General features: G+C 62.9%; 1 protein-coding gene across 2 annotated transcripts in view; it reads right to left on the bottom strand.

The window, feature by feature from the left end:
* Positions 1-19,655, bottom strand: part of SH3PXD2B (SH3 and PX domains 2B) — a 71,828-nt gene extending 52,173 nt beyond the window's left edge. Inside the window, exon 1 of one of the 2 annotated variants that reach the window (XM_036424728.2) lies at positions 19,464-19,655. In XM_036424728.2, coding sequence (XP_036280621.1) covers positions 19,464-19,538 — 75 coding nt within the window. In that variant the 5' untranslated portion in view covers positions 19,539-19,655. The remainder of the gene's footprint in view (positions 1-19,463) is intronic. The other variant, XM_036424729.2, reaches the window with a different exon arrangement.
* Positions 19,656-19,915: the final 260 nt, after the last annotated feature.

The following is a 19,915-nucleotide window of genomic DNA, read 5'->3' as shown; positions in this document are numbered from 1 at the left end:
TGCCTCTTGCACACCCCCTACCAGGGATGTGCCCGCAACCAATGTACATGCCCCTGACCGGAATCGAACCTGGGACCTTTCAGTCCGTAGACCGACGCTCTACCACTGAGCCAAACCGGCTTTGGCTATCAGAGTCATTTTTAAAACGTTGGTCCTGATTGAAGTCCAAAGCGAAGTGGCGGCAGGAGGCCAGAGGCACCTGGCTGGGGACTCTGGTGGCCCGGACACTCCCGGGCTAAGGAGTCAGCACCCATCACCCCGCTCCGGTTCACACAAGTTATCCGTGGTTATAGGGCTGTTCTGGCCATTACAAAGCATGTATCTCTGTGAAAGCTCTTTGGAGACAGAGAAATGCTGCTTGAAAAGGAGGGGTCCCGTGTTGTCAGAGGTCCGGGGGGTACACAGTGGGCCCTGGCCCTCCATGAGCCGAGGGTCAGCTGGAAAGACGACACACACGAGTGGAGATAAATAACGTGTGTGCAGTGGTATGTCGTTTTTTGCCCGGTACGGATTAATTTCTCTCCCCCGCAGAGCACCGTGTCTCTCCCCCGGGAGCCCCGTCCCCGCCGGGCGGATAGTGTCTCAGATGCGGAGGTGGTGCGAGTCCGAACCCATGGGGAGCCGGGGAAGAGGGAGCAGGTGGCCTGGGCCAGGCCAGGCAGAGCCCGTGGGGTCAGCCCTGGACTTCAGTCCCAGCTCTCCAGAGAGCAGCCCAGAGACCAGCATTTCAAAAGCTGCCGTCTCTAGGGGATGTTTAGGCCAAGTTTGGATGACCTGCTGCCAAGAACAAAGCCCATGTGGATTCGTCCTGTACAGTAAAAAGGTTGTGGGTTCAATCCTAGGTTGGGGCATATATGAGAGGCACCCATGGGGGTGTCTTTCTCTCTCTCTCTCTCTCTCTGTGTCTCTCCCCCCCTCCCCTCCTACCCCCTTTCTTTTTCCTTTAAATCAATGAAAACATATCCTCGGGTAAGGATTTAAAAAACACATATTAAAAAACAAGGGGGAAAAAGAGAGAAAATGTCATCAAAGGTTTTTATGTTTTTCTCAAAACCAATAAAAAGCACACACACTCATAAACAGGGGGAAATCTGCTTACACCGTTCATTCCTGATCCCTGTTTGCAAAGTTCAAGCCCCGCACGCAATGCGCAGCGCAGGGCTCTGCACGGGCCTAACGGGTTTCCCGGAGCCAGCCTCTGAGCAGGCGTGCACGGTCGGCATTCGGAGGCCCAGGCCTAACCGTTTTACCGAGAACTGCCCCCACCAGGCTCTGGCTCTGCCGGGCGTGTGGGGGCCGGGCGAGGAGCACGCTCACCGGTGCCAACGCCCGCTCCACCGCTGGGTGGCTCACAGGGCGCCGAGCGCTCTGGCCGCGCCGCCCCTTTCTCTGAAACGGGGCAGTGACCTCCCTGATTCACCGCCGTGGCTCGCGTCCGTGGGGCCCTGCAGCCGTTGTTCCGGCTCACCCGGTCCCCTCCCCCTTCTGCTGCTAACAGCCCCTGTTTCCTGGGGGCCACCCCTCTCCCTCTTCCCATCTTTGCCAGAGGGGGGTGGGGGCGGGTCCCCGGGCTGGCCCACCAGAGCACTGCCTGCAGCCGGCCACGCGATGGCTCAGGGGGGGCCGAGGGGACTCCACTCTGGGACTTCGGACGGCGCGATCAGGGCAGAGACCCCTTCCCCCAGGCAACGGCTGCCGGGAGGAGAACGCCCCCCAGGGGTTACCGTGTGGGAGGCACCTGCACCCAGAAGCAAGCAGGGTGAGAGGGACAGAGGGGCAGAGAACTGAGGCCTCCTGGGAGCCCCGGCCCAGCATCCTGGACACGTCACAACGCAAGCCGGCACCTCCCCTTTCCTGCAATCGGAGTCCGTGCCTGTCACTTGTAGCCAAAGCCACCGAATAACACCGGGGCCCGGCTTTCAGATAACAGCCCCACCCACGGTGACATTCGGGGGCCCGGCGTTCGGAAATGGGACGCAGGCTTCTTCACGCCAAAGGGTGGGACAGACTGGTGTCCAGGGACGGAGGGATGAGAACGCACAGTGCGGCACATCCATGCAAGGGAACACGACTCCGTCTCAGAAAAAGAAGGAGATGCTGACACATGCTATGCCCCGAGGGCACTGCGCTAAGGGCAACAGGCTCGTCTCCAAGAGACAAAAATACGGTGTGATTCCACTTACAGGAAGTACCCAGGCCGGCCAGGTTCACAGAGACAGAAATACACACAGTCTCCTGGCAAATGTTGTCAACCAAACATTTAACCTGCATCTTGAGCCTCTTGACTTAAAGTTCCAACTGATTGGAAGTAAAGGAGGTAGAGGAATGGACTAAATGGCCCCAGAAAGAAATAATCAGAATGTGGGGCGTCCCACAAGTCTACGAAGAGGGCACCGCTTAGATGCTGCTTCCTCCAGGAAGCCCTCCCGGACTGCTCCCTCCCCTCCAACATTGCTGCGTGTCTCCCGGGCACCCACTTCCCCATCACACGGACAAGCACCCTTTCCTGCAACCGCCTGAGGGTCCGCTTTCCGCGAGGCTCCACGTTTCGTGAGAGCAGAGGCCACGCCTGTCTTGTTCACCGAGCGCGGTGCGCCCGGCGCTGAGCGCGGCGGAAAAATCTGTGCTTTCTGAATGAATCCACGAGGAAGAAGCCCAGACGCCGGGTCCGGCCCTCGCAGAGTGGAGGCAGGCCGGAGGTCTGCGGGGAGGGAGCCGGGCAGCGTCTCTCACGTCGTCCCAGCCCCGGCCTGTCCTCTCTGCCCACTGTCCCGCTTCCTCACCACCCCACCTCCGCCCAGAGCGGCGGGACCTCCCCTGGGAATGAGGAAGCACCGACTACAGGCTGTCTGCGGCCTCCGCTGAAAACCCCTTCTTACACAACCGCGGCCGCGGGCCTGTGTGGTTTCCAAGGCCCTGATGTCTGGGTTTCCTTCTCGTCCGAGTCCTGCAGGAGGGCGACTGGGGGCGAGGGGCTGCGGGGTGGGGCTGAGCCCAGATCCCCGGGCCAGCCGAACCCTCCCCACGTTTTCCTGGCAGCAGATGGAGGCCCAGGAGTGCAGTGACCTGACCGAGGTTCCCTTGAACCTTGGGGGCCTTGCTGCCCAGGCGCCGTGCCCCTGCCCCACAGCCCCTGTGGGCACAGCTGGGCCGGGGCCAGTGGAGGTGGCTGCTCATCCTCCTGCAGTGCAGGCACTGTGGCAGGTAAAAGGGACAGGCGAATCAGTGTGCCCTCAACCTCAAACAAGATACACGTGTGCAGCTATGTTCTACAGACTCTGACAAACACGGACTTAGCGAACACTGGACCTCTGCTTTTAGGCCAAGGGTCGGCAAACTCATTAGCCCACAGAGCCAAACATCAACAGGACGACGACGGACATTTCTTCGGAGAGCTACATTTTTTAAACTTAAACTTCTTCGAATGCCACTTCTTCAACATAGACTCACCCAGGCCGTGGTATTTTGTGGAAGAGCCACATGCAAAGGGGCCAAAGAGCCGCCTGTGGCTCTGGAGCCGCGGTTTGCCGACCACGGTTCCAGGGGAGGCCGAGTGTCAGGCGCCTGTTGGAAGACACCTCCTTTAACGTATGTGGATTTGGGACCAGCGACCTCATGGCCAGCGGTGCCACAGCTCACGCCTGAGTGAAGCTCACCGAACACGCGTGTTTCTCCGTGAGGCCCGGCCCGGCCCTCCTGGGCTTGGGAACGGACCGCACCTCGGGCAATGGCTGACAGAAAGCACACACACGCCAAGACCAACGTGGCGGGGACGAGAGCACGGAAAAGGCGCTTGCTCTGAGCACAAGAGCCGGAACGGGAAGGCAGAGCGTCGCCGCCTCAGCCTCAGCCGGGAGCACGCACAGCGGCCCACACCACTGCTTTGCTGCTGTGCACACGCCATGTCCGAGTGACAGTATGGATGTTGGATTGCAGATAGATTTCAGCAAGCAGGCAAGTTCCCAAACACGCAATCAGTGGACAATGCAGACGGACCATACTGCATATATGTGTGGACGTATATAAAGCACCAAGAGCTATACACCAGAGGCCTGGTGCACAAAATCGGTGCACGGGTATGGTCCCTAGGCCTGGCCTGCGATAGGCCACTTTCCCTGGCTGCCTGCAGCTGGCCCCGCCCCCCACCCCCGGTTCCCTGTTTGCCATTGGGTGATCAGAGCCTGCTGGCCGGGAAAAGGACTAAGAAGTGGTCAGTGTGCCTCATAGTGACTGGTCGAGTGGTCGTTCTGGTCATTCTGCCGTTAGGGTCAATTTGCATATCACCCTTTTATTGTATAGGATAGAGGCCCAGTGCATGGGTGGGGGCCGGCTGGCCTGCCCTGATGGGGGCCCCGGATTGGGGGCAGGGCTGGCCAGGGCGAGGGGCTGTGGCCGTTTTGGTCTCTGGTCATTCTACCGTTTCGGTCTCTGGGCTTTTATTATGTAGGATGGTTTGCTCTGGGTAAGTAAGAATAAGTAGGACTTTTAAAAAATTCTATATTTTCTAGATTTTCTACAATGTATTTCCTTTTATAAGCAGGGTGGGGGGAGGAGTCACTTTCCTAAGAGGACAGGAAGAAACATGTCTGTGGCCTTGAACCCCAGGCCACCTTCTCTGCTGCCCCTGCTCACTCAAGAGACCGTCCCTCTGCACCATCCTCCCAGGTCACGGAGCACCTACTGTGCGCAGTCACAGCTGACGGCTGCACCGCCCTGTCTGCCCGCTGATGACGGGGTGGGAGTGTGGGGGTGGGAGGGAGGGGAGCGGGTGTGGGGCCTTGGCCCCTGACCTCATTCAGAGTTGGCGTAAGTCCTGGGACTCTGAGCTTCTGCCTTCTCAGGAAAACGGGGTGCCTGTCCTTTCTATTGCACTGGGGTAGGAGGGGTTGTAAACACAATGCGATTACTTTTAAAGCTCCAGGAATGGAATGCACATTGGTTAGGATCTTTGCTTGCAGCCGGACTGTAGGGAGGATGTTCGACGAACGCATGCTAAGCCTTCATCCTCAGCTCCCTCGGCAGGTCCAACCCAGCCCATCGGGAGGGGGCCACCAGTGCCCTCAGGTTCGGTTCCCTTTCCGAGTGACAACAGCCACAAGGGGGAAGTTCATCCACAAATAAAGACACGAACCAGCCCTAGCTGGTGTGGCTCAATGGACAGAGTGTCGGCCTGCGGACTGAAGGGTCCCGGGCTCGATTGCAGCCAAGGGTCCATGCCTGGGTTTTGAAAACGCTGCTCTAGACCATGGCTCATTGTATAGATGGGATGACGAGGTCAGGGCGGCCACGTGGCAAGCGGGGAGGAGGCCTGGGACGGACCTGAGAAAGCGCAGAGCCCTTTCGATTCGGAGGGAGGAAAACGGGCTCTCACACAGCCCTGGAGGGGCGGCCGCCGCTCACAGGCCTGGCGGTTCCTGCAGCAAGACCCTCGCCCAGGACAACTCACGCTGTCCTCCGCTACGGCCAAGCCACACACACACCACAGCCCGGGCAGCCCTTAGCCCGCAGCACCCACTCCCTGCAGAGAAGGCTCCAGGAGTACGCCCCAGGGCGCCCAGGAGTTTTAAAAAGAAGGTGCCGTCCAGCCCCATCCCCATCGGGTCCGGGCTGGCTGGGTTTCCGGTGGGCAGATGCCGGGAGCCGCCTGCAAATGACCGGCTGGGCTTCAGATCGCCTCCCTGGCAGCATGCGGGGTGGGGGAGAGCACCCTGAGGGGGTGGGAGGTGGGGAGGAAGGGCAAGAGCGAGGAGGAGGAGGAGGAGGAGGAGGAGGAGGAGGAGGAGGAGGAGAAGAGAGGCAGGTGGGAGCACAGGCAGCTGGATGGCTCTGCCGGCTTCACTGACGGGAAACATAACTGTGCTGGTCCCTGTGGTTCCGTCTGTCGGCCTCCCCCGCGGTCTGCCCACATCTGGCCCTCATGGGCCAGCGCTCCCAGTCGCTGTTCGGAATTGCAACAGCCCTGCTTAGTGAGTTCCCGCCGCCGCCACCGTGAGTGTCGGAGAGCACGTGCTCATCTCTCTCTCTTTTTAAAAACACATTTTACTTATTTTTTTTACAGACAGGAAGGGAGAGGGATAGAGAGCTAGAAACATCAATGAGAGAGAAACATCAACCAGCTGCCTCTTGCACACTCCTAACTGGGGATGTGCCCGCAACCAAGGTATTAGACATGCCCTTGGCCGGAATCGAACCTGGGACCTTTCCGTATGTAGACTGACGCTTTACCCACTGAGCCACACCGGTTAGGGCGCGTGTTTCTCTCTTAAAGAGATTCCCGGAGAAACGCGGCCGAGAGCCACGGCGCCTGGGAGGCCGAGGAGGGGAGCACGGGGTGCGGAGTGAGGTGGGATCCCGGTGACTGAGGACCCGAGACAGTCAGCGGGGACTGTGCGGCCACGCGGGTGCTGTGCTGGGTGCTTTACGGGGTTCGGGTGCCATCCCCGTGGCAGGCCGGCCGGCTGGCGGGCCCCGCCATGGGGTGCAGAGGAGGAGACGCAGGCAGAGAGGGCGGCCAGGCCAGGCCTGAGGCCATGCAACTGGGGGGCGGCTGACTCTAGACTCCATCCCAGCCCCTCGGCTCTGCGATGCCCTCTCCTCCGCCCAGCTCCCCGAGGCCGGGCCCTGCTGCCCCCGTCAGCCTCAGGAGGCACTGAGCTCCTGCGCCACCGCCAGTGCCACCCTGGGGTGGCCAGCTGCCAGCTTTTCTCCTCTCTCTCTGTCTTTTCAATTAAGTGAGTGCTTGGCAGCGGCCCGAGCACGAATGCTTGCGGTGTGAGCGGCTGGAGAGATGCTGTGGTTCGGGCTGTGGGCTCGGCGCCCGCTGTGGGGTGCGCGGTGAACGCGCAGGCGGAAGGTGGAGCTGAGGGCAGACCCTGCCTGGGTGCAGAGGGGAGCCAGGGGGAGGGGGAGGGGAGGCAGGGGGAGGGAGAGCAGGGGAGGCAGGGGGGAGGGGGAGGGGCAGGGGGGAGGGGAAGGGGGGGCAGGGGAGGCAGGGGGAGGGGGAGGGGAGGCAGGGGGAGGGGGAGGGGAGGCAGGGGGGAGGGGAGGGGAGGCAGGGGGAGGGGAGGCAGGGGGAGGGGGAGGGGAGGCAGGGGGGAGGGGAGGGGAGGCAGGGGGAGGGGGAGGGGAGGCAGGGGGAAGGGGAGGGGAGGCAGGGGGAGGGGGAGGGGAGGCAGGGGGAGGGGGAGGGGAGGCAGGGGCGAGGGGGGGGGAGCGCTTTCTCTGAAGTGAAAATCGGACTGTGTCTCGGTGCTCCATGGAGACATTCCATTCATTCACCAATAGACAGAGTGCCCACTGCCTGCCCGTTCCCTGCCGAGGGCTGGGACACGGCTGTGGATGAGGAAGACAGAGCCCTGCCCTCTGGCACTTTCTGCCTGGTCCGGGAAGACGTGACCACGGCTCTTCCTGCCCAGGCCTGGCCAGGACCTCCCATGCCACCGGGCCCCGCACACGCCACCACGCCTCGCCGGGCCCCGCACACGCCACCACGCCTCGCCGGGTCCCGCACACGCCACCACACCACGCCACGCCGGGCCTCGCACACATTGTCACACCACGCCACCACGCCATATCAGGCCCTGCACACGCCACCACGCCACGCTGGGCCCCGCACACATCACCACACCACGCCACACCGGGCCCCGCACACGCCACCACGCCACGCTGGGCCCCGCACACAGCACCACACCGGGCCCCGCACACGCCACCACGCCTCGCCAGGCCCCGCACACATCACCACACCACGCCACACCGGGCCCCGCACACGCCACCACACCGGGCCCCGCACACGCCACCACACCACGCTGGGCCCCGCACACAGCACCACACCGGGCCCCGCACACGCCACCACACCGGGCCCCGCACACGCCACCACACCACGCCGGGCCCCGCACACATCACCACACCACGCCACGCCGGGCCCCGCACACGCCACCACGCCGGGCCCCGCACACGCCACCACACCACGCCGGGCCCCGCACACGCCACGCCTCGGGCGGGAACGCCTCCCTCCTGGCCCGCTCAGCGATTCCTCTCGCAGGTGTCAGTCCTGTTCCCGTTCCTCTGGCGTGCTGCTCTGTGTGGGGGCCCGGCACCCCCTCCCCTGGGAGCCCGCAAGGGGCGGGGGCGAGGTCTGCCCCGCTTGCCACGGCCCTCCCAGGGCCTTCCGGAACTGTCCGGTGGAAGACACACTGGCAGGTGGACAGACAGGCAGACGGACCGAAAGCCCGGACAGGGCCGCGCAGCCAGAGCCTCCTGGCGCCCGGAGTGACCGTGCTCTTGAGACGGCTGAACGAACAGCTCAGCTGCTCCGGGCACTGGACGCACCCGCTTTGTGACGGGAGATGCCGGGGGAGGGGGGCGGGGCCGGCCCCGGAGACAAGGCCCCGTCCGCCCACGGCCGCTCTAAGCCGGCAGAGGAGAAGAGGACAGTGCTGTGTGAGGGCCCGGGGTCTTGGGGGGTTCTTTGGGGGCGACAGGACCGTCCTGCATCCCGGCTGTGCTGGTGGTCCCCAAACCCTCCTGCCACGCTAAACCAAAAAAGGGGATGTTCCTGAACGCGTGTCAATTAACCACTTAAATGCTGCTCATGCTCTCGTGTCGTTCAGGAGAAAGAAGAGGCCGAGCACTCGCTTCTGAGCTGCTGGGCCCCTCGGCTCTTTAGCCCTGTCACGGCCCCGAGCCTCCACTTTCCCATCTGTGCGATGGGCAGGACGAACAGGGCCTGCGCTCCCGGGCCGGCTGAGGATGACGTGAGGGAGCACACACCAGGCGAGGGGCAGCGGGCAGTGGCGTCGCTGGTAACCCCGGTTCCCAGGTGGGGCACCAGAGGCTCGGACGGCGTCTGTCTCCCCTGGGCCCTCGCCAATCTTTCGAGATAAGCCGTGTTAACAGGCAGAGTCAGGACTGCCCCCGCCTGTGCACCCACCCACTCAGGGCTGCCCGCCCCGGCCCCCTCCCTGCCAGGTCTCAGGCAGAGGGCGGGCGGCGGGAGCCACTCCCGTCCGTTCTCCCCCGCACGGGACCAGCGGGAACACCCCGATCCGGGCGCGCAGCCCCGCCGGGCCCCGGCTGCCAGCGCCGGTCCTCGCACACATCTGGCGGGAGCGGCGCGGGAACTTTCCGATGGCAGCCAGAGGCGCTGGCAGCTGGAGCCCAGGCTCGGCCGACACCAACCTGCAGGCTGGCTTTCTAGGAAAGCCTCCAGGGCAGGCGCTCAGGGCTGGGAGACCTCCGAGGCTGCCAGGCCGGCCGGCCTCCCTCCCTCCCTCCCGCCCTCCCTCCCTCCCAGGAGCCCTGGGCGGCACAGGAAACAGCTGGGAGATTTCAAGTCGGGGCCTCGCCTATGTCAGCAGTCCAGATCGTCCCGCTTCTGGCGGGAAAGTCCCGATTTTTAACAATTTTCCCCGCGTCCCGTGGCGTTTTAAAGATGGGCCACATCGATAGGGCTGGTTGGGAAATACACTAAGGACTTCACGGAGGTTATGTCACGGGATCTGGAGGGCAGGAAGGGGGGCTGGCTCACCACGGCCACACAGCCGGCATGGAACAGCCAGAAACCAGCCCGCGCTGGGGCATGGCGGGGACAGCCCAGGACACGGGGTCACAGGGGCCTCCGTTCTCACTAAGGGCCCAGCACGGTGCCTGGCGCATAGCAGGTGCTCGTGAGAAGACATCGGAGTTCTCTCCCAGGTCGCAGGTGCCCCGACAGCACCGAACAGCCACCACGGGAGCGGGGGTGAGGGCGTTATTTCTGAGGGTGGAGCTCCGAGAGGCTCTCTGGGTCCCCAGGGGTGAGCGGGACGGGGACCCCGCTGGGTGACGGGGCCCCCGCTGGGTGACCCCCCGCTGGGTGACCCCCCGCTGGGTGACCCCCCGCTGGGTGACGGTGCCCCCGCTGGGTGACGGTGCCCCCGCTGGGGGACGGGCCCCCCGCTGGGTGACCCCCCGCTGGGTGACGGTGCCCCCGCTGGGTGACAGCCCCCTCCCCCCCGCTGGGTGGCAGGCAGAAAGAGGCCAGCTAAGAGGGTCTCATCAGTGATGTTTCTATTTTTCTCTCCCTCTCCCTTCCTTTCCAAAATCAATTTAAAAAACAATTTTTTTTAATGCACATCGTTAGTTGTGTAAAGCTGCGGATGATGGTAAAGGTGGTACTAATAAGTAACACTCACCCAGCACTTTTATGCAGCAGGCACTGCTCTAAGCCCTAACTGCAAAGTCACTCCTAGCAGGTTCTATGCTTTACCCTCGTTTTACAGACCAGGAAACAGAGGCACCGAGAAAGTGAAGTCCCTTCATCAGGCCCCACACTCAGCCAGTAACGGGCAGAGCCAGGCCACACCCCTGCCGGCCGGCTCCCAGGCCCCAGTTCTGAGCTTCTGCCCAGCCGTCTCCTCTGTCTTCTCTGCCGTACACCCTCAGGCATCCGGCGAGACCCACGGACCCTCCCTCAGAACCATTTAAAACGGGCAAAACGAACCTCATGGGGTTTTAAGAGGAGCTAATGACGCTGGATTATAATAAAAATGTTTCAAAAAATGAAATTATAAATATGTGTACACCACTCTGGTCGGTGTGGCTTCCGTTAGCTGGGCATTGCCCCATACACCAAAACGTTGCTGGTTCAATTCCCGGTCAGACTGTGGGCTCAACCCCAGAGAGGGTGCATATGGGAAAGAGGCAGCCCACGGATATTTCTCTTGCACATCGATATTTCTCTCTCTCTCTCTCTCTCCCTCCCTCTTACTCCTAAGAATCAATAGAAACACATTTTAAAAATATGCACACATTTACTACTGGAATAAGTAACAAGACCTAGCAGTTGGTTGAGGAACATCACCATTCTGAAGTAGTGATGAGTATAAACGATCTACTGGGATTTACGAAAACACCATAAAACGACTTGAAAATGTCGGTGAGTTTCTATCGGTGACAAAGTCACAGGTATCACCGCGGGTGTTGCCTTCATTTATAACGAAGGCAGCGCTACATGAATGATGGAGGTCAGACTACATATATCCTTCCCCCTCCAGTCCTCTGGATTCTACCCGTATCAGGAAGCCCGTTACCAGTCAGCGTGCCTATTCCCAGTCCCGCTGTCTCCTTGGAGCCCAGCTCCGAGCACAGCTGTCCCAGGGCTCAGACCCCTGCCCCGGCCCCACAGCCCGCTAGGCCCCGTCACAGCCTTAGGCTCCAGGTGACACATCCCAGATGGTGACCCCTATGAGGACAAAGGCTTCCCGGTCATCACAGCCTCGCTGGCGGAGGGCCAGGCCTGGCCGAGGACAAAAACCCCACATCTGTGCGACGGACGGCGGCCAAGGGCGGCCCGCAGCCACGGGCTGCTGATTCACACCTTGGCCGGGGAGCAGGAAACGGTGACGCCACCGCTGGGTTCCCGGTTTTCTCTGCCAGAGCAGCCGGCAGGGGGTGCGTGCAAGTCTGCTTAACGAAGCAGAAGAGAAACTATCATCCGTACGTGCTTTAAGGCAATGCTTCCCTTCGAGGTTTGGGGTGGGCTGATTGCACCCTATTTATAGTCAACGACAGAGAGCAAGCAGAGCCAAGGGTGATGCTGGGCAGAGTACTTCCCCTTTCTAAGCCTCTGTCTCCACATCTGTGAAATGGGCTAGTAATGGTACCCATGCTGCAGGCATCTATTTTTTCCCCACCTGCCCAGGCTCCACGCCCTTCCCATCAACAGGGCCCCGGATCTCCCGCGAGGACTATACCTCCCTCCTGCGACGTGGACTATCAATGACTACGTGGTTTTGGCGTACGTCCCCAATACTGCGTGCTCACACGAAATTCAGAGGTGACGTGGCTTCCTGCATTTCCCTTTGGTGAGTCAGGCAGCCCGGAGTCCCGGTGGCCTCGGACCTGTGGCGGAGGCCGGGGCAGCACTGCCCACACGCCCAGCACACGCGCCTCCAGCCCCTCTCCCCTCACTCCCCGAAGAGGGCCCGGGCCTGGGCTCCCCGCCCGCGGGGACGGGGAGAGAACACCCGCGATTGGAGGCCGGGCGAGGATCCATGGCCTGCGGGCTCCGGGCAGGGGCGGCCTCCGGGGGAGAGGGCCACACCCGCCCTGCCCGCTGGCTGGCCACGGAAACACTGCGCCTCCTGAGGCCACCACTGCCGTTCCCATGCCACGACGGGCTCTGGCTGACCCCACTGCAGGGTCCCCGGGGCCTTGCCCGCCCTCCCTCCGGCACGCTGCACAAAAGCTCATTCACTGTCCCCGCCCAGGCCCCCCGCTTCCCGGAGGAACAGGCTCAGCGCCAGCAGCGAGAGGAGAATGAATCCAGAACAGGACCTGGTCTCTGGGGCGGGAGCCGGGCTCGAACCCTCCGACCACACGGCCGTCCTGACGAGCCCGTCTTCTTCCCCTCGGCCAGGCGGGTGCCCGGGGCTCAGCCCGCACCCACCAGGTGGACAGGAAGGTCCCTTCCCGGAGCTGCAGGGACCCTCAGCTGCCCCCCTGCCCCCCGCCCAGGGGAAGGAGAAACTGAGTCACGCAAAGCAACGCCTCAGACCACAGCATCTTCTCCGAGGACAGAGCGGGCACCATGGCACCAGGATTGGCGTGTCCCGGACGCGAAGCGCGGTGACCACTGTGCTCCCCGAACTGTGGGCAGGGCGTGCTGCTGGCCAACCCCCGCACCCCCGGGTGGGGGACAGGAGGATGTATGGAATGCCCGGGGATGTGGGGGGTGGGACACAGCCCTAACCTGGACGGCCTTCCCAGTGCCCTCTGACCTTGGCGTTGAAGGGTATTTAACTCAGACAAGCAATTCTTTCCCACGCTATCTATTGAGCTGCAGGGGCTATGAGACAAGGGCTGGGGCCTGCTGAGCAGGGGGTGTTTGCGCTGGAAAAGCATCTGCTCAGCCCTCTTCCCTCGGGGTATTTTAAACTCATTTCTTTCCGCTCCCGGGGCTCAGAGATGGGGAAGCTGCAGGCAGAGACCTCCCTCGGCGGCGGGCCTGGGGGGACGGGCGCTGGAGGAGCGGGACAAGCCCGGCTTCAGGGAGGCCTGGGGACAGGATGTGGCCCGGGCTGGGCCCCACGGCCTGACACGGCTGCTTTTTTCAGAGGAGCCCGCGGTTTTCTTATTTTTACTTTTACTAAAAACAGGAATGTGTCTTCCCAGAACGTTTGGAAAACAGAAAAGCACAGACAAGCAGAAACAGAAGTGACTTATTTTCTCAGCTATTTCTGTGCTCACGGAGGCAGATTCCCACCCTTAGCGTGCACCAGCGGGACGCGGCCTGTCTGCGCTTTGCAGCCAGCGCTTACTCTGCCTCTTCCTGTGCCGGGAGCCGGGAGCCGGGAGCCGGGAGCCGGGAGCCGGGAGCCGTCCGATGGCACTCTAGCGGCGGCGACAGGACGCAGGAGCATCCTTCAAACCTCCTTCTCCACTGGTGGGCGTGCCCGGTTACCCCGTTAACCAGACGGTACTGTGCTCGCACACTCCATCAGCGTGCAGTCACACTCACTGCCTTACAACAGCGCGCAGTTACCCGGTCCTTCCCACACGCGAGGCCCGCCTCACCCTCACATCGGCCCCGTGGAACTGCAGTCACAGGAAGCCCTGGATGTTGCGGGCCCCGGTGTAACGGACACCGTTCCCGGTCTGGCATGTCATGTGTGAAAATTAACACCCTGTTCACTTCAAAGTGCTTTTAACCAAGATTTGCTCTTAATTAAATTAACAGGTTATTTTTTATTATTAGTTCACTGTTACTTTAAATAAATTTTAGCCAATAGGCCATATGTTGCCCACCTCTCTGAGCCTCCAGTCACAGTGGGCAGTGTGGGAATGCTGATGTAACATGTAAGGCCCTGAAGGATCAGGGCCCCAAATGTATAAATTCACTGCACACATTAAATATCCCCAAACAGGGGGCAAAAGAGAGAACACTCCACTGGCTGGTAAAGGCGTGAAAAGCAAACACCACCCAGAGGTTCTCTTCCGCACCCCCAGACTGGCAAACACTGAAGAGTCCCACAATTCAAGAGAGTTGGCAAGAACACAGCCAAGGCACCCACGGACCCTGTTCCTGGCGATGGGAACGAGGCGAACACGCAGACCCCCAGGGCCAGCAACACCCGTCCTGGAAGACCGGGAGTTCTATCGCTTGCTATGACATGCACTGACCACCAGGGGGTGGTGCGGAATGAAGGAAGGCCCTGGCCAGCAGCCAGCAGCTGGGGAAGGGAGGCCCGGGCTGGCTGTTGAAAGGCCAGGCCTAGGGACCCTATCAGTGCATGAATTTCATGCACCGGGCCTTTAGCGTGTGTGTGTGTGTGTGTGTGTGTGTGTGTGTGTGTGTATTTTTTTTTTAATTTATTAAAAAAAAAAAATAGTGTATCAATATCACTAAAGGGCTGTTGTGATGACTAAATACACAGAGAGCTTGATCCAGGGCCTGGCCACAACCGATTCAATCTCAGCTGTTATAAACATTGCTGCTCTAACTACAATCATCATGCTCTTCTTCTTTTTTTTTTTTTCCAATTAAATATGTTTTTATTGATTTTTTAGAAAGAGAGGAAGGGAGAGAGACAGAAACATCAGGCAGGATCCCCCGCAGGGGATGGAGCCCGCACATGGCCTGACCCGGAAATGAACCGGTGACCTCCTGGTTGCTGGGCCGAAGCTCCACAGAGGAGCCCCACAGGTGGGGCCACCATGCTCCTCTTAGCACCTAGGCCAGTGGTCGGCAGGCTCATCCGTGCACAGAGCCACATATCAACAGGACAATGATTGAAACTTCTCTTGAGAGCCAGATTTTTTAAACTTAAACTTCTTCTAACGCCACTTCTTTTTTTATTTTTTATTTTATTGATTTTTTACAGAGAGGAAGGGAGAGAGAAAGAAAGTTAGAAACATTGATCAGCTGCCTCTTGCACACACCCTACCAGGGATGTGCCTACAACCAAGGGACATGCCCTTGACCGGAATCGAACCTGGAACCTTTCAGTCCACAGACCGACACTCTATACACTGAGCCAAACGGGTTTCGGCAAACGCCGCTTCTTCCAAATAGACTCGCCCGGGCCGTGGCATTTTGTGGAAGAGCCACATTCAAGGGGCCAAAGAGCTGCATGTGGCTCTTGAGCCGCACTTTGCCGACCACCGACCTAAGGAACTCCTGACAGAGCAAGCCAGCACCTGGGGCCCTGATGACTAAGCCTCTTCCAACCACAAGGCTTGGCTAGCCCACTCCAGTGCCGGAAATGGGGCAATCAATACACCCGCACACCCACAGGGGGCGCTCCCCGTTCCCCTCAGGCCAGAAGGCAACCCAGCCGGGAGGTTCTCTATGGCGAGGGGGCGGGGGGCACACTGGCAGAGCCCTGGCTCTGGGCAGGAAAGGTGCCGGCGGAGAAAGGCAGCAGCTCTGGGGAGCCCCCCCCCCCCAATAATATCATTGAATTTATCACCAAGAGTAATGCTACCCAACCTCTGGGATCTCAGAGGCCCCTGCGACCTTCGGGCCTGGCCCGTGGCGCTGCCCACAGGCGAACGAGGCTGGGGCAGGGCACGGGATGGAGGCCACCCCGATCATGGGAGAGAAGCCACTGCAGGAGGAGGAGGCGGCCCAGCCTGGTGGGCGGCCCCACGCTCCAGGCGCAGCTCCCCAGGGATTGTCTCCAGCACCGGTGACCTGACCCGCCCAGGCGACGGAGGGATGAGCAGGAGGTGGCCGGACCAGCAGCAAAGCAGGGGAGGGTGGAGGGGACGGAGGGTCTTGGTGACGGAAGTGCTCCCTGGCTGAGCGGTGTGCTCTCATGCAGCGGCTGGAGGGGAGGGATGAGTGTGGTTTGGACCCCCGGGGAGCATGTCTCCTGGACACACTTCTGGTTGGCCCAGCTGGGGAGGGGGATGCCCTACCATCTAGTGGGTAGAAGCCAGAGATGCTACTGCACGTCCGAGAGGGGCAGAAGCAGGACCCTGGGGACCCGCTGTAGCTGTGAGCAGCGTTAACCAGGCCCTGTTCACCGCGACTGCTCTGTTCCGGCGAAAAAGGCACATTCTGGTCCGGCTGGGACCTGGGGGCTCACCTGGACATGCAGCCCACCCCCCCTCAGGGAGCTGCCTGTTAGGGTGGACGGATGAACAACCCTGGTGCAGACACCAGAGCCGCCAGCCCTGTGCAGACCCCAGCCCTTGCATACCTGCAGGCCACGCAGGTCTCCAACCCCCGTCACCTACACACTGCCCACCTGGCACACCCTTCCCCATAGGACAGAGTTGTTTGTCCTTCTGCCCAGTCTCAGCAGCTGGCTCCTGGTGGGGGCGGACAGGCGTTTGGGGGTGACCCACTGCTCCCCCACGCTGTGGGCGAATCGGAATACACGCTCACAATGATCCCACCCCGTCTCTGCCGAATGGGCTCAGGCAGTGAGGCGGCCCGGTCCCAGTGACGGTCGGTTCTGACCCCACGGCGCGCAGGACGGCCGCACAGCAAACCACCACCTGGTCCGCACGCAGCAGCCTGAGGCTGAGACATTCTGCCCTCGAGGCCAGTGGCCGTGCGTACAACGTACAGATCACAGGCGAGGGGCCGAGGAAGGGCCGTGCACCAGCCCAAGGTCACACGCAGGCGGCGGCCGAGCCCAGGACCGCTCAGCGCCCGCTCACAGGCTCTCCGGGCGGCGGGCCGGGCTCGGACAGGCGCTCCCGAACGGAAGAGAAGTGCGGACCCGGGCCCACCTCTGCCTCCACACCCACTCCTCCCGGGGCGGTGGGGTGGGGATGGCGGGGGCAGGATCTGGTGGGTTCACACCCCTGCCGTCCCGGCACTACATCTGCCCGGTTCCTGAGGGCAACTCAGACTGCGGCTCAGCCATCTTCCGAGGAGCCCGGAGCCTGCACAGAGGGAGGGAGGCCACCTGAATCACAGCGTGACTAACCCCGGTTCACACACAGAGAAACGGGCTCCCCATGTGACTTTAGCGTGTTTCCAATCAGGGTGACACGGACACCACGGGGCCGGGAGGCAGGCATCTGCGTGTTACGGAGCCAGCCGTGCCAGTCACATGGTCCCTCCCGCTAGGAAGTGGGCACCCTCAACCCCCCCCCACACACACACACACCCCCAGCTGACAGGGGAGGAAACTGAGGCTCTGGGAGGCCACACAGCTAGCAAGCTGCGAGGCCAAGACTGAACCCAGACCCACGTGTGAACATTTAGAGGCTTGTCCTGAGAGGCCCTGAACAGTGGTTGAAAGCTTAGAAAGACGCCTCAAAGCTGCAGAACCCTCAAAAAACCAAAAAAAACCTGGCAGGAAGGGCTGACTAAGCAGAGACGGAAAGCCTCAGGGTGGTCACAGACGATGGCAGACTTCCCGGCGTTTTCGGGGACCGGGCTTCGGGGAGCGCGGAGGGGGCGGGGTCTGGGCAGCGGTGCCACCCGGTGGAATACCCCCGTGGGGCCCGGCAGACCTGGATCTGTCTGTGAGCTCAGGCACAGGTCCTCACCGCTCCGAGCCTCAGTTTCCCCACCTGTAAAAGGGCTCCAGGGCCTCTGTCTGACATGACGTGACGGGGAAGGGCGGGAGGGAGCGGTGGCCGCCGGTGCCCGTGTGCGGTGGCCGTTTCTGTCCTGGTTCTGCCGGCTCCCGGGTCCGGTGGGAGGCGGCATGGGGCATCTCCGACCTCCGCCTGCTGCCATGTTGGCGAGTCTGTCGCCCAGCAGAGAGCCAGGCGGGTTATGCACGTAACAGGCTCCAACAAGAAACCCCGGGCTTGGCAGCCCTTGAGACGGGTCACCCACAGAGAGGGGGCGGGGGACGCGGGCCGTGCGGCTCAGTGCTGGGACCCAGAGAAACTTTCCTCTGTTTAGAGATGCCGCAGGTCCAGGAAATAGCTTCCCGCCGCCTGGCGGAGGCTGGACAGCCAGCGGCCGGCCAATAACAATACAGACACAGGGCACAGCCTTCCCGCAGAGGCCCGGCGTCACAGGCCGGCGGAGGCACGCCGATCGCGGCGCAGGCACCGGCCTCGGGAGCACACGATGGCCTGGCTTTCGGGGAGGCCAGGGAGCCGATCTGGCCAGCCAACGCCCTCTGCTACTCATTGTTCTCCTCCTCTTTGTTTGGGTTTTTCCCTCCCTCTCCCTCTCCCTCTTTTTTCCTTCCTGGTGAACTCCGCAGCAGCCGCTGCCACGGCCCCTTCCCACCACCAGCCACGCAGCTCCCTGCTTTCCAGCGGGGCAGCCTCCCACAGCCCCCCACAGCCCCCCACCCCTCCACCCCAACCTCTGGGCGGTCCCAGGGCCCCTCGGGCCCCCGCCGCCCCAGATCCAGCCCCCAGGCGGCTGGGAAAGCCATTCCCCCCTGCGGGCCACCGTCTGCCCAGGCACGTCCCAGCGGCCGGCTGGGAAGACCTGAATCCAGCGCCACCTTCCAGAACCTGCGGCCTCTCAGAGCCTCAGCCTTCCCATCTGCAGAATGGGCCTAATGTCCTCGCCAGCCCTAAACCAGAGTCCCTCTGCACAGAGGGAGACACCGGAGAAAACTTTGTACACTTTAACATAGAAGCTACTGGGGGGGGGGGGGCTGTTTTCTTTTTCAATTTTCTTAGGGTGCAGGCGCTCTGGGGACCCATTCTGAGACACACCCCCTTCCCCTGCATCTCACAGGTTGTCTCCCCCGAAAGGGCGCAGCGGGACCTGGCGATGCAGGGAGGGGTACCTGTGGCTGGTCCCTGCGCCTGGGAGCCTGCGGACCAGGAGGGCCCGAGGCTGGCGCCTCTCCCTGTCCCTCCATCGGCTGGGGCCAGGCAGGACTGAGTGGAGGGGGGCGGGGGGAGGTGCAGGGGGGCAGGAGGGAATGGAGGGGGGCGCGGGGAGGTGGAGGGGGGCCAGGGGGATGGAGGGGGTGGAGGGGGCGGTGGGGGAGGTAGAGGGGGCGGGGGGGAGATAGGGGGCGGGGTGGAGGTGAAGGGGGGCGGGGGGCGGGGGGGTTGGAGGGGGTGGAGGGGGGAGGGGGACGTGGAGGGGGGCAGGGGGAGGTGGAGGGGGTGCGGGGGGGGGGGAGATTGCAGGGGGGCGGGGGGAGGTGGAGGGGGTGCGGGGGGGGAGGTGCAGGGGGGCAGGGGGGTTGGAGGGAATGGAGGGGGGCGGGGGACGTGGAGGGGGGTGGAGGGAGATGAAGGGCCAGGGGGGATGTGAAGGGGGCGGGGGACGTGGAGGGGGGTGGGAGATGCAGTGGGGCCGGGGTGGTGGACAGGGTGAGAGAAGCGGCACCGGGGCCAGGAGGGAGGAGGGGAGGCGGACGCGGACCGGCAGAGGCGGGGGAGGGGAGGGAGGCGCAGGGCCCGGCGGCGGGCGGCGGGGGAGGGGGGGAGGGTCAGGGGGAGGGGGAGGGGGAGGGAAGGAGGAGGGAAGGGGGCGGAGGGGAGGGGGCTCCCGGGGGCCCGGCCCGGGCTCGGAGGGCGGGCAGCGCACTCACATAATGCTTGTTGGGCACCCGCCGCTTCTGCACGTCCAGCACCTTCACCTCCACGATGCTGCGCCGCGGCGGCATGGCTGCTCCGGGCCGGGCGCGGGGGCGCCGCCGCCGCGGATCGGGGGCCGGGAGCCGGGAGCCGGGAGCCGGGAGCCGGGAGCCAGGGGCCGAGCGCCGAGCGGAGCCCGGGCCGAGCACGAGTCCCGCCGCCGCCCTGACTCCGCCCGCCTCCGCCGGCCCGGCCCGCCCCCCGCCCCGGCCCGGCCCGGCCCGCCCCCCGCGCCGCCTCCCGCCCCGGCCCGGCCCGCCCCCCGCGCCGCCCGCCTCCGCCTCCCGCCCGGGCCCGGCCCGGCCCGCCCCGGCCTCCGGGCCTTTGCCCTCGCCCCGCCGCGGCCGGGGAGGGGCCGGAGGGCCCCGCCGTGAGGACGCCCGGTCGCGGGTCGCGGCGCTCGGCC

The sequence above is a fragment of the Pipistrellus kuhlii genome, unplaced genomic scaffold, assembly GCF_014108245.1.
Source record: "Pipistrellus kuhlii isolate mPipKuh1 unplaced genomic scaffold, mPipKuh1.p scaffold_m20_p_8, whole genome shotgun sequence".
Classification (NCBI taxonomy): Eukaryota; Metazoa; Chordata; class Mammalia; order Chiroptera; family Vespertilionidae; genus Pipistrellus; species Pipistrellus kuhlii.
This window is presented reverse-complemented; position numbering and strand designations above follow the sequence as displayed.